We start from the raw sequence: 16,367 nt of genomic DNA on the forward strand, positions 1-16,367 counted from the left end.
GTATTTTTTGTGTATCAAAAGTTACTCCCAAAAGGCATAATAACATTTGAGTTTTACTGGTAGCTGTTTAACTTTTATATCTTTGTATTTTTAACCAGATCATTTTTTAACCTTAGTTTCAGTTTGTATATTAGGACTTAGCTTTATTTCCTATTTATAGAAGTTAATAAAATATTCTTTGAAATTAAAAAATATTCTTTAATGACAAGCCAAAAATTTTTTTAAAAGCCATTTATCTATCTATCTATCTATCTATCTATGTCTATCTTTATCACTTAGCATTTTTTCCAATTTCATATAGTCTGTCATCGACAATACTCATTTTAGTCAGTGTCTCAAGTGCTTAAAGAGCGCTTAAAAAGTGCCCCTTTTGGGGTAGACTGGTATTACTTTTATTACATATAACCTCAATTATGGTGAGAGTAAAACACTTAAAGCTAAGGCCAGGCGTGGTGGCTCGTGTCTGTAATCCCAGCACTTTGGGAGGCCAAGGCAGGTGGATCACCTGAGGTCAGGAGTTCAAGACCAGTGTGGCCAACTGGCGAAATCCTGTTTCTACTAAACATACAAAAATTAGCTGGGCGTTGTGGTGAGTGCCTGTAATCCCAGCTACTCGGGAGGCTCAGACAGGAGAATCACTTGAACGCGGGAGATGGAGTTTGCAGTGAGCCAAGATTGTGCCACTGAACTCCAGCCTGGGCAACAGAGCGAGACTCCGTCTCAAAAAAAAAAAAAAAGCCAAAGCCAAATAACATTTGGATAGAAATGGACCTTGAATTCTTAGACTGTTTGTCTTTTGCTTGGTTCGTTGAGCCTGAACTTGGAATTTAACCTATGTGTGACAGAAATGCTCACTGCAAATATGTGGGCAGAAATGCTCATTACAAATTTGTGTGAGATCTCGTTAGATGAAGTAGATTTCTTATAGATTTTGGAAGTGTCACATGCAACTTGCCCAGGTTAGGTAAAAATTAGACATGGGGAAATTAAAGAGAATTTTAATTCCTTTATAACTTCTTAGAAGTAAGAATAGTCTGTCATATCTTACAGAGGCATATTGGAAGAAATGGCATACAAAATAGCTTATAAAGTTCATGAGAGTTACTACCTGCCCTTAATGCTAAGTAGAATAGCACAATTCTTTGATTTATTCTGATTTCCAAAAACACATTATTAGCAAAAATTATAACTTGTACCATTAATAATATGTCAAAGCCTACATAGCATACAAATAAGAATTGATTATAAACTTGATTTAGTTAATTTTAGTCGTTTATAGTGTGCTTGTTTCATGAACATATCCTTTAAAAGAAACGCCAAGAGAGTTTAAGGCATAGTTGGACTGACAGTGGGGTCAAGAGACAATGACAGCCCCAGGGAAGCTCATATTTACCTGCTTAGATGAAGAGATGTGGTAAGGTAAAGTGTACCTTTTCTAGTAGCTGTGGTTTGGAAATTGCATACCTTATTGCAGAGTCATTGTTTTCATAGGTCAGGATTCTATTCTATTTCTGCTTCTCTCAAGCTTTTGAGGCACCTTGTACCTCAGCTTGTAGCTGCGAACAGTGTTGTGGATATCCTTGTACATATCTGCAAGTCAACAGAGAAGATAACAGATCAGCCTGAAAAAATATTGCCCAAAAACACTGTTACTTAACACCCTTCTTCCAACTACAATTTCTTTGCACTGATGAAAAATTGTGGCCAAGTGCAGTGGCTCACACCTATAATCCTACCACTTTGGGAGGCTGAGGGAGAAGGATCGCTTGAGGCTAGAAATTTGAGATTATCCTGGACAACATACTGAGATGCTGTCTCTATTAAATTTTTTAAAAATTAAAAAATAATAAAAAATTTGTAGCATTTAAATTGTATTCATATGAAACATTTTATATTGCCATTTATTGTTGTTTTTGCCCTTTTTATCTTTTAGATCCATGTAAAAGCTCATTTTGACTATGACCCCTCAGATGACCCTTATGTTCCATGTCGAGAGTTAGGTCTGTCTTTTCAAAAAGGTGATATACTTCATGTGATCAGTCAAGAAGATCCAAACTGGTGGCAGGCCTACAGGGAAGGGGACGAAGATAATCAACCTCTAGCCGGGCTTGTTCCAGGTAAGACACAATATGGTAGAAAGTACATAATATTAAAAGAACATTTAAAATGCAAGCCTTCACAAAGAAAAACTCACTTTTTCATGCCTCTATTTAATAAAGTATTCCAGTTACTTTTTCGTGTAGTTGGGTTTTTATGTTGTACCTGCAGCGTAAGTATATTAAATAGAATGTGGCCAATTCTTTGGCCTTTAGAATGGAATTATGTATAACTTCAGCCAATCCCATATTGTAGTACATTTCCTGTATACATATTAAGATGACCGTATTATTGAGGCAATACAACTTGTATTATACTATATACTATATACTATGACATTAATTGGAGCATCAACATGATTTTTGAGAAGGAAAGATGCATAACTTTATAAAGAGTCAGGAAAAGTAACATCATAGAATTTATTGTACCAAACGTGATCTTAGGGCAGAAATAGGATGCTCCAAATTTTTTATTGATGAAACTATCCCTAATTTAGACTAAACTAAAACTTTAGCTTACATTATAGATTAAGATTATTAAGGGGACACGTTTCTGAGACTTAAGATGATACAAAATAGAACAAAGTACAGTCATGCATCACTTAACGACAGGGATAAGTTCTGAGAAATGTGCCATTAGGTGATTTCATTGTTGTGCAAACATCATTGAGTATATTTACACAAACCTAGATGATATAGCCTGCTGTACAGCTAGGCTATGTGGTACAGCCTATTCCTCCAACCACCATCATATATATGGTTTGTTGTTGACTGAAATGTTGTTATGCAGTGCATGACTGTATGTAGATATAATTATTTTCTACAAATGGCTCTTACAGTTCCCAGGATGGCAGTAGAATGAAGAAAGGAGAGCAGAACTAAGGGAAGTTTAATAAGCTATTGGAGAAGGCAAAGGAATACATACAGGATGATAAAAATAGGGATATAGAGTAAAGGGATAATAATTCATCCATTTATTTGTTAATAAATGCTGTTATGTCTGCACCATGTAAAGCACTTTGCCTGGTGCTGAGATAAACTTCGCTTACATACTTTACTTGAAAGCATATCCATTAACACTTATGTATATTTTTTTCTTCTGTGTCCCCTACTTTATAATATTTTCATGATATTGTCTCTGTTATAATTCTTTCTACTGTATATTCTCAGTTTATAAACTTCTTGATGTCAGAGGCCAAGTCTTATTTGTTTTAAATCCAGATAATATATGTTAAATTAATGAATAAAAGATGATTTTAAAAGTTCTCAGAAAACAAACAAACAAAAATTTAAAAAAAAAAAAAGTTCTGCCAGAACTGCTGTTTCTGAATTAGACCTTTCAATGCTTTGCTGTAATGTTTTTCTGGCCTTATCTTTTATCTACAACATTTTTTAGCGATCATCCCTCCTACTCACACCAGAAGATTTTAAGCATAACAGATTTGGCTATAGACTTAGCCTTACACTGGATTTGACAACAAGCAATAGTTTAGGGGAAAAGAAGAAAAGGAGGGCATGAAAAAAAAGACTGAGAAATATTGACTATGAGATACATAGTAGGAACAGAGGAAGTTGTCCAAAGATTTTAGAATAAGTTATAAGGAATCTCTTTTATCTCTGTAACTAAGCCAAAGAGACTTTTCTGGGTAACAAGAGATTTCAACATAATATTTACATTTATTCTTTTTGAGTATAAGGTCACAGAAAGCTTCAAATTTCTCACTTTAAAACTCAGAAGCTAGAAACAGATTTTGTCTATATCAGTCATATTTTAAGGAAGGAGGAATGGACTTCTTACATTTATTTTAGAGTATGATGCTAAAACCCTTGATTCTTCAGAGTAACAGTTACAGGACATTTCTCTAGAATCTTGGAGTGTTGGGTAGCCATTGTGGTTCTGCCTCAGGCTTGTGCCAAATATCAGTATGGTGTCTTCCTACCATGCCAAACTTTAGCCCATAAATGTTTAGAACTAGTGTTTGTTGATAGATTGATTTTCTGAAAGTATATAGATTCCAATGATATTTCTAAGTCTTTTTATAAGACTAAAGATCTGCCTTAGAGTTTGACGATGGCTTTCCATCAGAATTAGACAGATTTTTTAAGAGGTCATTATGAGGCTGGCCCTGGTGGCTCACACCTGTAATCCCAGCACTTTGGGAGGCTGAGGTGGGAGGATTGCTTGAGCCCAGGAGTTTGAGACTAGCCTGGGCCACATAGTGGCATAGCTGACATAATGATACTTTGTCTCTACAAAAAATTTAAAAATTAGCTGGGCATGGTGGTGCGTACCTGTAGTCCCAGCTATTCAGGAGGCTGAGGTGAAAGGATTGCATGAGGCTGGAAGGTTGAGGCTGCAGTGAGCTTTGATCACACCAGTGTAACAGAGCAGTCTCAGAAAAAGAAAGAAAATCATTTCCATCTTTCATTAATTTCTGCCTCTATTTCAGAATAGCCTATAGTTCATACTACAAAAAGTGCCACAGAAGTACATCATTGTAATGTTTTACATTTTTAATATGTAAATGATTAAAATTACTTTGTTCTTGATTTTTAATAATCGGTTACTTATTTTTAATTTTTTTTTTTTTTTTGAGACAAAAATCTCGCTCTGTCTCCCAGGCTGGAGTGCAGTGGCACGATCTCAGCTCACTGCAAGCTCCGCCTCCCGGGCTCATGCCCTTCTTCTCTCTCAGTCTGCTGAGCAGCTGGGACTACAGGTGCCCACCACCACGCCCAGCTGATGTTTTGTATTTTTAGTAGAGATGGGGTTTCACCGTGTTAGCCAGGATGGTCTTGATCTCCTGACCTCGTGATCTGCCCACCTTGGCCTCTCAAAGTGTTGGGATTACAGGCATAAGCCACTGCGCCCGACCCCTTTAAATTTTAATACTCTTAAAATTTTCCTTCTAGTAATAGTTACTTGTACTAAGAATACAGTCTTGGCCGTGCACAGTGGCTCATGACCCTAATCCTGGCACTTTGGGAGGCCAAGCAGGAGGATCACCTGAGATTAGGAGTTCAAGACCAGCCTGGCCAACATGGTGAAACCGAGCCTCTACTAAAAATACAACCATTAGCTGGGCGTGGTGGCGGGCCCCTGTAATCCTAGCTGCTCGGGAGGCTGAGGCATGCGAATCCCTTGAACCTGGAAGGCGGAGGTTGCAGTGAGCCAAGATTGCGCCACTGCACTCCAGCCTGGGTGACAGAGCGAGACTTTGTCTCAAAAGATAACCAGGCTTCCTTTAATGCTTCTTATGTGTATGGAAGTCAGTATTAATCTTTTTGTTAGTACACTTACGAAATGCACTAAGTTCTACAGATTATCCCCACCTATGTAGAATTTGCTTATTGATTTTTAAGAATCTCTGGCTTTACACTGAAAAAAATAGATTTAAAAATAAAATTAAAAAGTGGAACCTCAACGTAATTCAGAATCTTCTAAGTGAAGCCACTTGTATCCTATAGGAAAAGACATATTTGATTTAAAGTAGAAGTCCGAAAAGAAAACCTCTTTCAAGGTCAGGAACCTTGAAAGCCTCCTATATTAAAATATTAATTTTGTAAGGAAAAGCACATTTTCCATTTATATAATTGGTAACTTAAGGGTGGAAATAAAAAATGGCTAACACATGTACATACACAAAAGAAGAGGAATTGAGAATAATGCATGCAAGGGAATATACTGAATGGTTTCTTGGAATTGAATATGGAATTGAATATGTGATGAATGCGCACATGTTGTTTTGGAAAAGTTAATTCCTAGAACTGATATCCTTAATTTGAGATAATTCTAAAGGACCTAGAACCATTGTAAGATCCAGGATAGTACTTTTCCACAAAGTAAATGCTCAATGAAACCTTTTAAAAAGTTGAACTATTAAATTTTTAAATATTTTAGTAGATATGTATTCTAATAATACATATGGGATTGATTGAGCAGAGTTAATATTTTAAAAATTTGGAGGCTTACACATCATAGCTGACATTACTCCTGTGTTGGCAAAAGGATTTGGAAGGGAATATAAGTGAAGAGATATGTCTAGTGTTTTCCCTTCTTGATTAAAAAAAAAAATTCTTATCCTTTTATCTTAAATATTTTACCCTTCTTTTTCTTTCTGCTATTAAGGGAAAAGCTTTCAGCAGCAAAGGGAAGCCATGAAACAAACCATAGAAGAAGATAAGGAGCCAGAAAAATCAGGTTAGACACTTGTATTTGACATAAGTAAATGGTTTCTTGGGTCTTCATCTGGAGCCATGTGTGAATCTGCATATTAGAACCGTGAAGAAGTACTCAGGGAAAGAGTGATACAAGAGACAAAACTGATTATCTCAGAACTGTAAAGAAAGGATAAGATTTAAGTATTAAAGATTATCTGTCTATACTATGTAGTTAATTGAAAATTGTAAATGCTTTCCTGAAAAATAGTCTTTATACAAACAGTGTAATAAGTATTTATAAAAGTAAATTAAAAACAAGCTGGGTGTGGTGGTTCGCACCTGTAATCCCAGCACTTTGGGAGACTGAGGCGGGAGGATCACTTGAGGCCAGGAGTTCAAGACAAGCGTGGCCAACATATGGAGACCTCGTTTTTGCAAAAAAATTTAAAGAATAAATGAATGAATAAGTAGAGTTCTTCAATTTGAGTTATGTGGTTTTGTTCACGGGAACACATTTATAGTTATGTTTATGATTGCTCAACAGGAAAACTGTGGTGTGCAAAGAAGAATAAAAAGAAGAGGAAAAAGGTTTTATATAATGCTAATAAAAATGATGGTAAGTTCTACTCTCAGGGATAGGTGGAATTATATCTGAAAGGAGTCTAAACCTAGTCCTGTTTTGCACCTTCATGTTAAATATGTGCTTGAGAAAATCATTTAGTAGAAAGTATTTTCTTTTGGAATCCTGTGAGTAAGGCAGTGTTTTGAATTCTGGGGAAAACTGATACAAAAATTCAAGTACTATTTAGCATATGTAGTATTAAATTGATAGTTTCCTGTAGTTTTTTTCTACTTAAACTCTTTGCAAAAATTATACTTCTAACAAATTCTTACAGAACATACTTGAAGTAAAAACTATGTCCTCTACAATAGCTCATGTCACAAAAGCAACTCATTCCTGAGAACCCACTACCTGCTGGCTAAGTCAGACACACAAGAGAATTTTAGTTTTATTTTGATTGATTGCTAAGATTAAAAAGCTCGAAAGTTGTAGCTTCTCTTAAAATCAAAAGCTCTGATAATGTTGGGCTAGTATTCCCAGGTGACAACAGTCTGCTGGACCTGAGTGATGACTGTTGCTCTTATATCGAGCACCTGGTGTCTAGTTTAACAATCTCTACCACTCCCAGTGTTTTATTAACCCAACCTGATTTACTGATTTTATTACCTCCTTAGTTTGTTTTTATGGGCATTTGAGTTTGCTACTTCTGTTTGGTTCACATTAGAAGCAACCCAAATAATAAAGCAAAGGCTTTCCTTCTTATGTAATTTATAAGGCTATTCTGTCAAGAATTTGAAATATTTGGGAGCAGCACACATTAATAAAGATAAAACATTATAGATCATTATAATATTCCATAAAAGCTAAATGAGGTTTGATCAACTTTAATAAATTTTTTTCTAAAATAAATATCCTTTAATGCTAATTGACAGATTATGTAACTAAAAAGATTTAATGAGTTTTAAATTTTATCCTCTATATTTGTGATTAATATCTTTTATTTTTTGAAACAGACTGAAGTTAACTAGTCCAGCCCTAAGAGCTACTGTACTGTAGAAAACGTGGCAAATCTGAACCTTATGGATATACACACTGAGTCTATAAATTAAAATGCTACCAGTCTTGATTATACGTGTTAGAATAAACTCAGATTTTTCAGAGAAAATCATTTTGAGAGGAGAAGGAATTACATTTGCTGTCTATGATGATGTCATCATCATGAATATTTTTAAATAAATAACTACAATTCATAATAACTGCTGTATTCCAGGGCAGTAACTATATGATGTTGTTCTCAGAAACTCCTTGAGGTTACAGAGTAATAGATTCAAGTTTAGATATTAGGCCGGGCGCGGTGGGTCATGCCTGTAATCCCAGCACTTTGGGAGGCCGAGGCAGGCGGATCACGAGGTCAGGAGATGGAGACCATCCTGGCTAACATGGTGAAACCCAATCTCTACTAAAAAATACAAAAAATTAGCCAGGCGTGATGGCGGGTGCCTGTAGTCCCAGCTATTCGGGAGGCTGAGGCAGGAGAATGGCGTGAACCCGGGAGGCGGAGCTTGCAGTGAGCCGAGATCGCGCCACTGCACTCCAGCCTGGGCGACAGAGCGAGACTCCGTCTCAAAAAAAAAAAAAAGTTTAGATATTAAAGTGATTTGCTGAAATTCTTAACAACTAATACATGATTGGTTGAGCTGGAATTTAAACAAGTGTAGTTTGAGCTCCTGCTCTGTGCCAGGCTCTGTGCTGAGCATTGACAAGCCTAAGATGGTCCCCTAACCTCATGGAAATAGAGCTGAGGGAGTCTGACTTCACATCTGATGCTCCTTCACAGTCAGGAGAAGTAATATGAGTGAGGACTTGGCAGGCTACTAGTTATCTGCTTTTGTTCTTACCACTTGACAGCTCTGGTTTCATCTGGATTATGGGCTTTAGGAATGTTACCCCACCTGTCGTAATTTATACCTCATTTTGATTCATGACTCTGGGTTAGCATTCCAGAGTAGAGTAAACATAAATGCAGAAAGTGGAGATAGCATGCATATGGCCTGTTTTCAAGTTATACAACTACAGCAGGGGTATCCAATCTTGTGGTTTCCCTGGGCCACATTAGAAGAAGAATAGTCTGGGGCCACACGTAAAATACACTTAACACTAGAGATAGCTGATGAGCTAAAAAAAAAAAAAAAAAAAAAATTGCAAAACAATCTCACAGTGTTTTAAGAAAGTTTACAAATTTGCATTGGGCCCCATTCAAAGCTGTCCTGGGCTGCATGCAGCTCATGGGCCACGGGTTGGACGAGCTTGAACTATAGGAAAGTATTCCAGCTTTCTCTGATAACACTGGTTGTAGCCACTATATGTAAATGTCGGTCTATGCTAGCCATTGTATTCAGCGTATACATTATGTCTGATTCTTAAAACAACCTTCTTAAGTAGAATATTAATATCTGCATTTTTCAAAAATGACGGATATTACTCTTACTAGTTCATTCCCTGGTACCGCATCCTTATTCAAAGTATTGACTGCAAATTAGCTGTTTAATGTAAGAATCAGTATAATTATATTGTATTAGACATTGAAGCATGAATTTTTTATTTCAAATATGAAATAAGATAAAAACTAATAGAAGGAGTATTATATTGTCTGATTCATTTTCATGATACCCTAGCAAGGATGTAATGACAATAAATTGTGCTTTTGTCTAATTTTGGGTGAAGATCTATGAGTATTTATATCTTTAATACATGGCCATAATTTTGTCTGAAGGGCTTAACTTTTTTTTCCCAAAGATTATGACAACGAGGAGATCTTAACCTATGAGGAAATGTCACTTTATCATCAGCCAGCAAATAGGAAGAGACCTATCATCTTGATTGGTCCACAGAACTGTGGCCAGAATGAATTGCGTCAGAGGCTCATGAACAAAGAAAAGGACCGCTTTGCATCTGCAGTTCCTCGTAAGTTTGAATGCATTCCCATTTTCCTGTGCTTTTCAATTTACCAGCTCAGAACCTAACTATATCATGTAGGGAAATTTTTTATTCATTTCATTAAAACACTGTTGTCAGTGAAAGAGGAACTTTAACCAAAGATTTTGACAATTTTTAAATTAAAAATAGTCATTATTAAGAAATTTAAATTTGTCCTTCGAGTATGTACTGATTATTTTCTAAACAAATTTCAGTTTGGGCCCCTTATAATTTCCTGTTCCATAGAGAATCAGTTCCTGCTGCTTTAAAGTGATACAGAAGATAGAAACTTAGGCATAATCTGAAAACAGAAGTTATAAGATTATATGGTACCTAATCTTATGGAGATAAACTTTAGGAGAAGATGAGTAGTAGTGTTTTAAATGCAGGATGAAGTAACTTGAAGTGTAAGCATAAAATGTATTGAGATAAATATAACTATTACTAAGATACTACAAACTCATTTTTGTTCATTTTTCAATCTACAAAAAATAAAAACAATGTTAAACATGTAGGCACTTAGCATTTTCTCAGTTTATTATTTTATAATCTGTGTTACAAAATAGAAATTCTTTCTGACTAGCAGAATTATCCCCTGTCCTCACTCTAAGCCATGCCTATTATTTCTATCTGATTTTGTTTGCCTAGATACAACCCGGAGTAGGCGAGACCAAGAAGTAGCCGGTAGAGATTACCACTTTGTTTCACGGCAAGCATTCGAGGCAGACATAGCAGCTGGAAAGTTCATTGAGCATGGTGAATTTGAGAAGAATTTGTATGGAACTAGCATAGATTCTGTACGGCAAGTGATCAACTCTGGCAAAATATGTCTTTTAAGTCTTCGTACACAGGTAAAGCTAGAATTTTGTTTTAGGGTTTGAACTTAGAAGGAATGTCATATAGAGTAATCTAGTGGAAGCTATATTTTGGTCCAAGAACAGCGTGACCTAATTAAGTTCTCATATGGTTTTTCCCACTGATTTGCTATCTGAAATCACACAGGTTGCTAAATCTCTTTCAGTTTCCTCAGAGGGAAAACATATACATACTTACATATACAGGTTGACTATCTCTTATTCAAAATGCTTGAGACCAGAGTGTTTTGAATTTCAGAATTTCTCAGATTTTAGAATATTTGCATATATATAATGAGCTATCTTGAGGATAGACCCAAGTCTGAAATGAAATTCATTTATCTTTTATATACACCTTATTTACTTAGCCTGAAGGTAATTTTATTTTTCCTGGGGATATTGAATAAACTGTCTGCTCCTGTGTTTTGACTATGACCCGTCACATGAGGCCAGGGTAACGTTTTCCACTTGTGCTGTCATGTCACTGCTCAGAAAGTTTCAGATTTTGCATTTCAGATTTTTGGATTAGAGATGTTCAGCTTGTATATATACTTGTATGTATGTTCTGAAACTTAAAATACAGTAAATATAGTATTGGTAGTACTTTAATTTGAGTCTATGAAATAATTTCCCTTTTCTGATTCCGATATGAGAAAAATTAGAAAATTTCAAGATTATTTTTATGGTTTAAATGCCATTGTTCAAATATTAACAAGTATCACAGTGAATGCTTGGTTGTATGAAAATAATGAGACCTCAGTTCCACTTATTTGGCAGACTAAGCAAAAGTGTAAGATTACTAACTAGTGCCTCTTAGCTTTCTATTTAAAATGATAATTTTAGGACGCCAATGTGGGTGGATCACTTGAGTTCAGGAGTTCCAGACCAGCCTGGGCAACACGGCAAAGCCCCATCTCTACCAAAAATTTTAAAAAATTAGCCAGGTGTGGTGGCATGCACCTGTGGTCCCAGCTGCTTGGGAGGCTGGGGTGGGAGAATCGCCTGAGCCAGGGAGGCAGAGATTGCAGTGAGCTGCACTGCACTCCAACCTGGGTGACAGAGTGAGCAGAGTGAGACTCTGTCTGAAAAACAAAAACAAAAAAACCTAATTTTAGAAACTTGGAGTTTTTAAGAAACTCCAAATGTTATGGAAAATTGTTTAATTTTTGTAGACCATACAGCTTTAGCATACGACTTTCCTTAATGTGGTAGAATCTGCTGCTCATGTCAAATTAGGCAACATAGTCAGTGGTCATTAAAGAGATGTACATAAAGGAGAATTGACTCTAAAATGGCTATTCTAAAATAGTAATTAGGGATTTTTGTTTGTGTTTTAGTGGACAAATGCACTTAGGCTCTACTATTTCAATTATAAATTTTTGATTTAAGAGAAGTATACATGTTTTTACTAAATTTCTTTAGAGTTCTTTATATTATTTGGGCAAACAGGTTTTTAAAATTCTTATTTCTCCAGAAAAAAGGGCTAACAGATTTTAACAAAGAACTCAGCATATTGTTTTAATCATCTTAATGTTTTTAGATAGCAATGGCATATTCCTATAATCTCCATTTTGATAGAGCGCGTCAGTTTGAGCACACACAGTCATGCATTGGTAATCAAGTGAAAACTGCAATCTCCAGATTCAAACATAGTCTACTTTTTCTTAGATGTGCTTTTCTTGAATTGTCTTGCACATGTGAAGTTATTTTCTATGATTTTGCTTATATTTAGTGTCTGGCACATAGTAAGGCAACTTGTATGATGCTAATTGCTCCAAAATTGATTTTTAATATGGTTATTGTAACCTGTATGTGATCTTATTATTAAAACTAGGTGTTTTAATATCACATAGTTGTCATCCTTCAGTATCATTCACTTACATTTCGTTACATAAAAGAGCAAGCTAAAATTATATGTATATAATATGTATTATATGTGTATATATACACATATATACATATATACACATATATACACGTGTGTGTGTGTGTGTGTATATATATATATATGGCTTCACAGTATATTCTTACAGTGAATGGTAGGATCTTAAAAATATTGTGAATTGGGCCAGGTGCAGTGGCTCATGCCTGTAATCCCAGCACTTTGGGAGAGACCAAGGCAGGAGCATTGCTTGAGGCCAGGAGTTCAAGACCAGCCTGGACAACAAAGCGAGATCCTGTCTCTACAAAAAAGTAAAAAGTTAGCTGAACATGGTGGTGCATGCCTATAGTCCTAGCTACTGGGGATGCTGAGATGAGAGGGCCACTTGAGTGCAGCAGATTGAGGTTGCAGAGAGCTGTGATCACACCACTGCACTCCAGCCTAGGCAACAGAGCAAGTCCCTTAATCTAATATATATATATATATATATATATCAGTATTATTAGGAAGTAATTAAATGATGCAAATTATTTTAAAAATCAAAATGTCTCTTTACAGTCATTGAAGACGCTTCGGAATTCAGATTTGAAACCATATATTATCTTCATTGCACCCCCTTCACAAGAAAGACTTCGGGCATTATTGGCCAAAGAAGGCAAGAATCCAAAGGTAAAGTTTTCACACTATTGTACTATTCCATTGAAGGTAAACATGAAACAGTCCTGGTCTAATTTGTCCTGGTGCTTAAAAGCTACATTAGCTTGAGCTTTCAAACTGATTATTTTTTCTGTAATATTACTTGCCCAAAAATTGCCATGGTTGCCACTGGGTTGGACTATGGCAGCTTTCCAAAGTTGGGGCATCTACATATGGTAACCTTTGAGCGTCTTCACATGGGTCTGTGACATTTCTAGGGAGATGTGACTGCCACCAAAGTTATCAGCCAACTCTTCAGGATTACTGACTTTTCTCTGTAGATACTCCACATTTTCAGGGAGCCAAATTTGAGTGCTCTTGCTTTTCTCTTCTTTTTATCCCACTGAAACTTTATGTTCTGCTTTTTTTCTCCCTTTGGTCTTCTCACATGGTTTGGAACAGAAAAATTTTTTAAAATTATTTTAGATCTATGCTAGATATGGTTGAGGTAGTCCATGTCATATTAAACATTAATAATTGACTGATAACATATGTTATTAATAAGACAGCATTGACTTTTTATTTAAATATGTAAGATGGTAACTCTGTCAGGTGACTTACTGTATCAGAGTAACATGTTCTTCCTTGTTTTTTTTTGCTCCGTATTTATTAAATAGATCTACTTTTGAGAGGGCTCACTCAGATTGCCTCATTTCATTGACTATGCCTTTAAATCTCCTTAAAGATAGTCATTAAAAGCATATTTACACTCCTTTCTTTTGATTGTTTTTTGTTTTTTTTGTTTGTTTGTTTTGGTCGTTGCTGTTTTGAAATAGGGTCTTACTCTATTGCCCAGGCTGGAGTGTAGTGGCATGTTCATGGCTCACTGCAGGCGCAGACTCTGGGCCCACGTGATCCTCTCACCCCAGCCTGTCCAAGTGGCTGGGACTATAGCCATGCACCACCATGCCTGGCTAATTTTTTATGTATTTTATAGAGACAGGGTCTCGCTATGTTGCCAGGTTGGTATTGAACTCCTGGCCTCAAGAAACCCTCCTTCCTGCCTCAGCCTCCCAAAGTTGTTGGATTGCAGGTGTAAGCTACCACGCCCAGCCTTCCTTTCATTTTTTTTTTTTTTTTTTTGAGACTGAGTCTTGCTCTGTCACCCAGGCTGGAGTGCAGTAGCGCAATCTCGGCTGACTGCAAGCTCCGCCTCCCAGGTTCATGCCATTCTCCTGCCTCAGCCTCCCTAGCAGCTGGGACTACAGGTGCCCACCATCATGCCTGGCTAATTTTTTTGTATTTTTAGTAGAGACAGGATTTCACCATGTTAGCCAGGATGGTCTTGATCTCCTGACCTTGTGATCCACCCGCCTTGGCCTCCCAAAGTGCTGGGATTACAGGCGTGAGCCACCAGGCCCAGCCTCCTTTCATTCTTGACTGTCCACCACAACACATTAACCCTTCCTCTTCACCCTCCAAAATATCTTTTTTCACTCTATGTCTACTTAACATTTCTTAATCTATATGTGAGGTGGTAATTTTTAATGTCCTAGGCTACAGACATCAGGGGCTTTCCCATCCTAAATGATGAGCATAATTCTGGTTGCTTTGTCTAGGCTAAGTAGGCTAGCTGGTTAAAGTAGTGCTGCACCCCTTTTTCATTTCCGCCATATACCTACAAATTCTTAAGTAACTGGGGTCAGAGTATTTGTTGTCCATAGCACTTGGGATGATACAAAGGAAATAGGCAGCATGGTCACTGGCTGTTCTTGAGGAGGATCACAATATAACAAGAGAAACGAGATTAATACTGTGTAAAATTACTGTCCAATAACTACTTTGGTAGAACAGAAACTCCATGGTTGTTCAAGGAAAAGGATGCACACTAAGGACCGGAGTGTACTCCATGCTTCCTGTTCAGCCTAATTTTCCACTTCCTAACATGCACACTTATTTCTTTTTAGGCTATCTTTTTTTCCAACAAGGATTTGCTATCATATGAAGGGCCATAGACCATTCCAAAACATGTTAAGCATCTTTTTTTTTTTTTGAGACGGAGTCTTACTCTGTCGCCCAGGCTGGAATGCAGTGGTGTAATCTTAGCTCACTGCAACCTCCGCCTCCTGGGTTCGAGCTATTCTTCTGCCTCAGCCTCCCGAGTAGCTGGGATTACAGGCACCTGCCACCACGCCTGGCTCTTTTTTTTTTTTTGTATTTTTAGTAGAGACTGGGTTTCACCGTGTTAGCCAGGATGGTCTCGATCTCGTGACCTCGTGATCCAGCCTCCTCGGCCTCCCAAAGTACTGGGATTACAGGCGTGAGCCACCGTGCCCGGCCAGCATCTTTCTTTTGGTTGGTCTCTGGCAGTGTTCTAATGGAATTTTTATCTACTTCACTTTGAATTGGCCATCCTAAAATTTCAATTTAGGTCTGATTTTTTTTTTTTTTTTTTTTTTTGAGAGGAGATTCTATATGTCACCCAGACTAGAGTGCTGTGGCATGATCATAGCCTTGAACTCCTGGACTCAAGTGACCCTCCCGTCTCAGTATAGGCATGTGCCACAGGTCCTAGCTTATACATATTTTTAAAGCAGGAAGTTGATCAGTACCAAAATGTTTTAACAATATGCAATATATTTTATTTTCTAATTAGAACTTTCTGATTCTTTTACTTTGCTGAAGTATATTTTACATACAATACATGCATTTTAGTTGTATAATTCAGCAAGTTTTGGAAATGTGTACCTGTGTAACCACCATGCCAATCAAGATTTAGAACATTTCTATCACTCTAGATAGTTTTCTTATGCCCCTTTGAAGTTAATACCCCTCCATTCTTTCTTTCTGGCAACCACTAATCTACTTTCTGTCACTATAGATTTGTTTGATCTGTTCTAGAAGTTCATATAAATAGAAGCATACCGTTTGTTAAAGTTTGTGTCTGGCTTTTGATCAACATGTTTTTGAGATTGATCTGTGTTGCATCTAACAGCAGTTCATTCCCTCTTAATGCTGAGTAATATACTATGATATTAATATACCACAATTTATCCATTCTTCAGTTAAAAAATATTTGGATAAAATTTTGAGGGCCGGGCACAGTGGCTCACGCCTGTAATCCCAGCACTTTGGGAGGCCGAGGCGGGCGGATCACTTGAGGTGAGGAGTTTGAGACCAGCCTGGCTAACATAGTGAAA

At 36.8% G+C, this 16,367-nt stretch overlaps 1 protein-coding gene across 6 annotated transcripts in view; it reads left to right on the forward strand.

Moving 5' to 3' along the window:
• PALS1 (protein associated with LIN7 1, MAGUK p55 family member) overlaps nt 1-16,367 on the forward strand; it is a 109,045-nt gene that overhangs the window by 83,864 nt on the left and 8,814 nt on the right. For all 6 annotated transcript variants that reach the window (XM_057299728.2, XM_057299730.2, XM_003824065.6 and 3 more), the window contains 6 exons: nt 1,934-2,117; nt 6,226-6,297; nt 6,802-6,873; nt 9,616-9,783; nt 10,444-10,646; nt 13,090-13,200. In XM_057299728.2, the coding sequence (XP_057155711.1) occupies nt 1,934-2,117; nt 6,226-6,297; nt 6,802-6,873; nt 9,616-9,783; nt 10,444-10,646; nt 13,090-13,200 (810 nt within the window). The remainder of the gene's footprint in view (nt 1-1,933; nt 2,118-6,225; nt 6,298-6,801; nt 6,874-9,615; nt 9,784-10,443; nt 10,647-13,089; nt 13,201-16,367) is intronic.

The sequence above is a fragment of the Pan paniscus genome, chromosome 15, assembly GCF_029289425.2.
Source record: "Pan paniscus chromosome 15, NHGRI_mPanPan1-v2.0_pri, whole genome shotgun sequence".
Classification (NCBI taxonomy): Eukaryota; Metazoa; Chordata; class Mammalia; order Primates; family Hominidae; genus Pan; species Pan paniscus.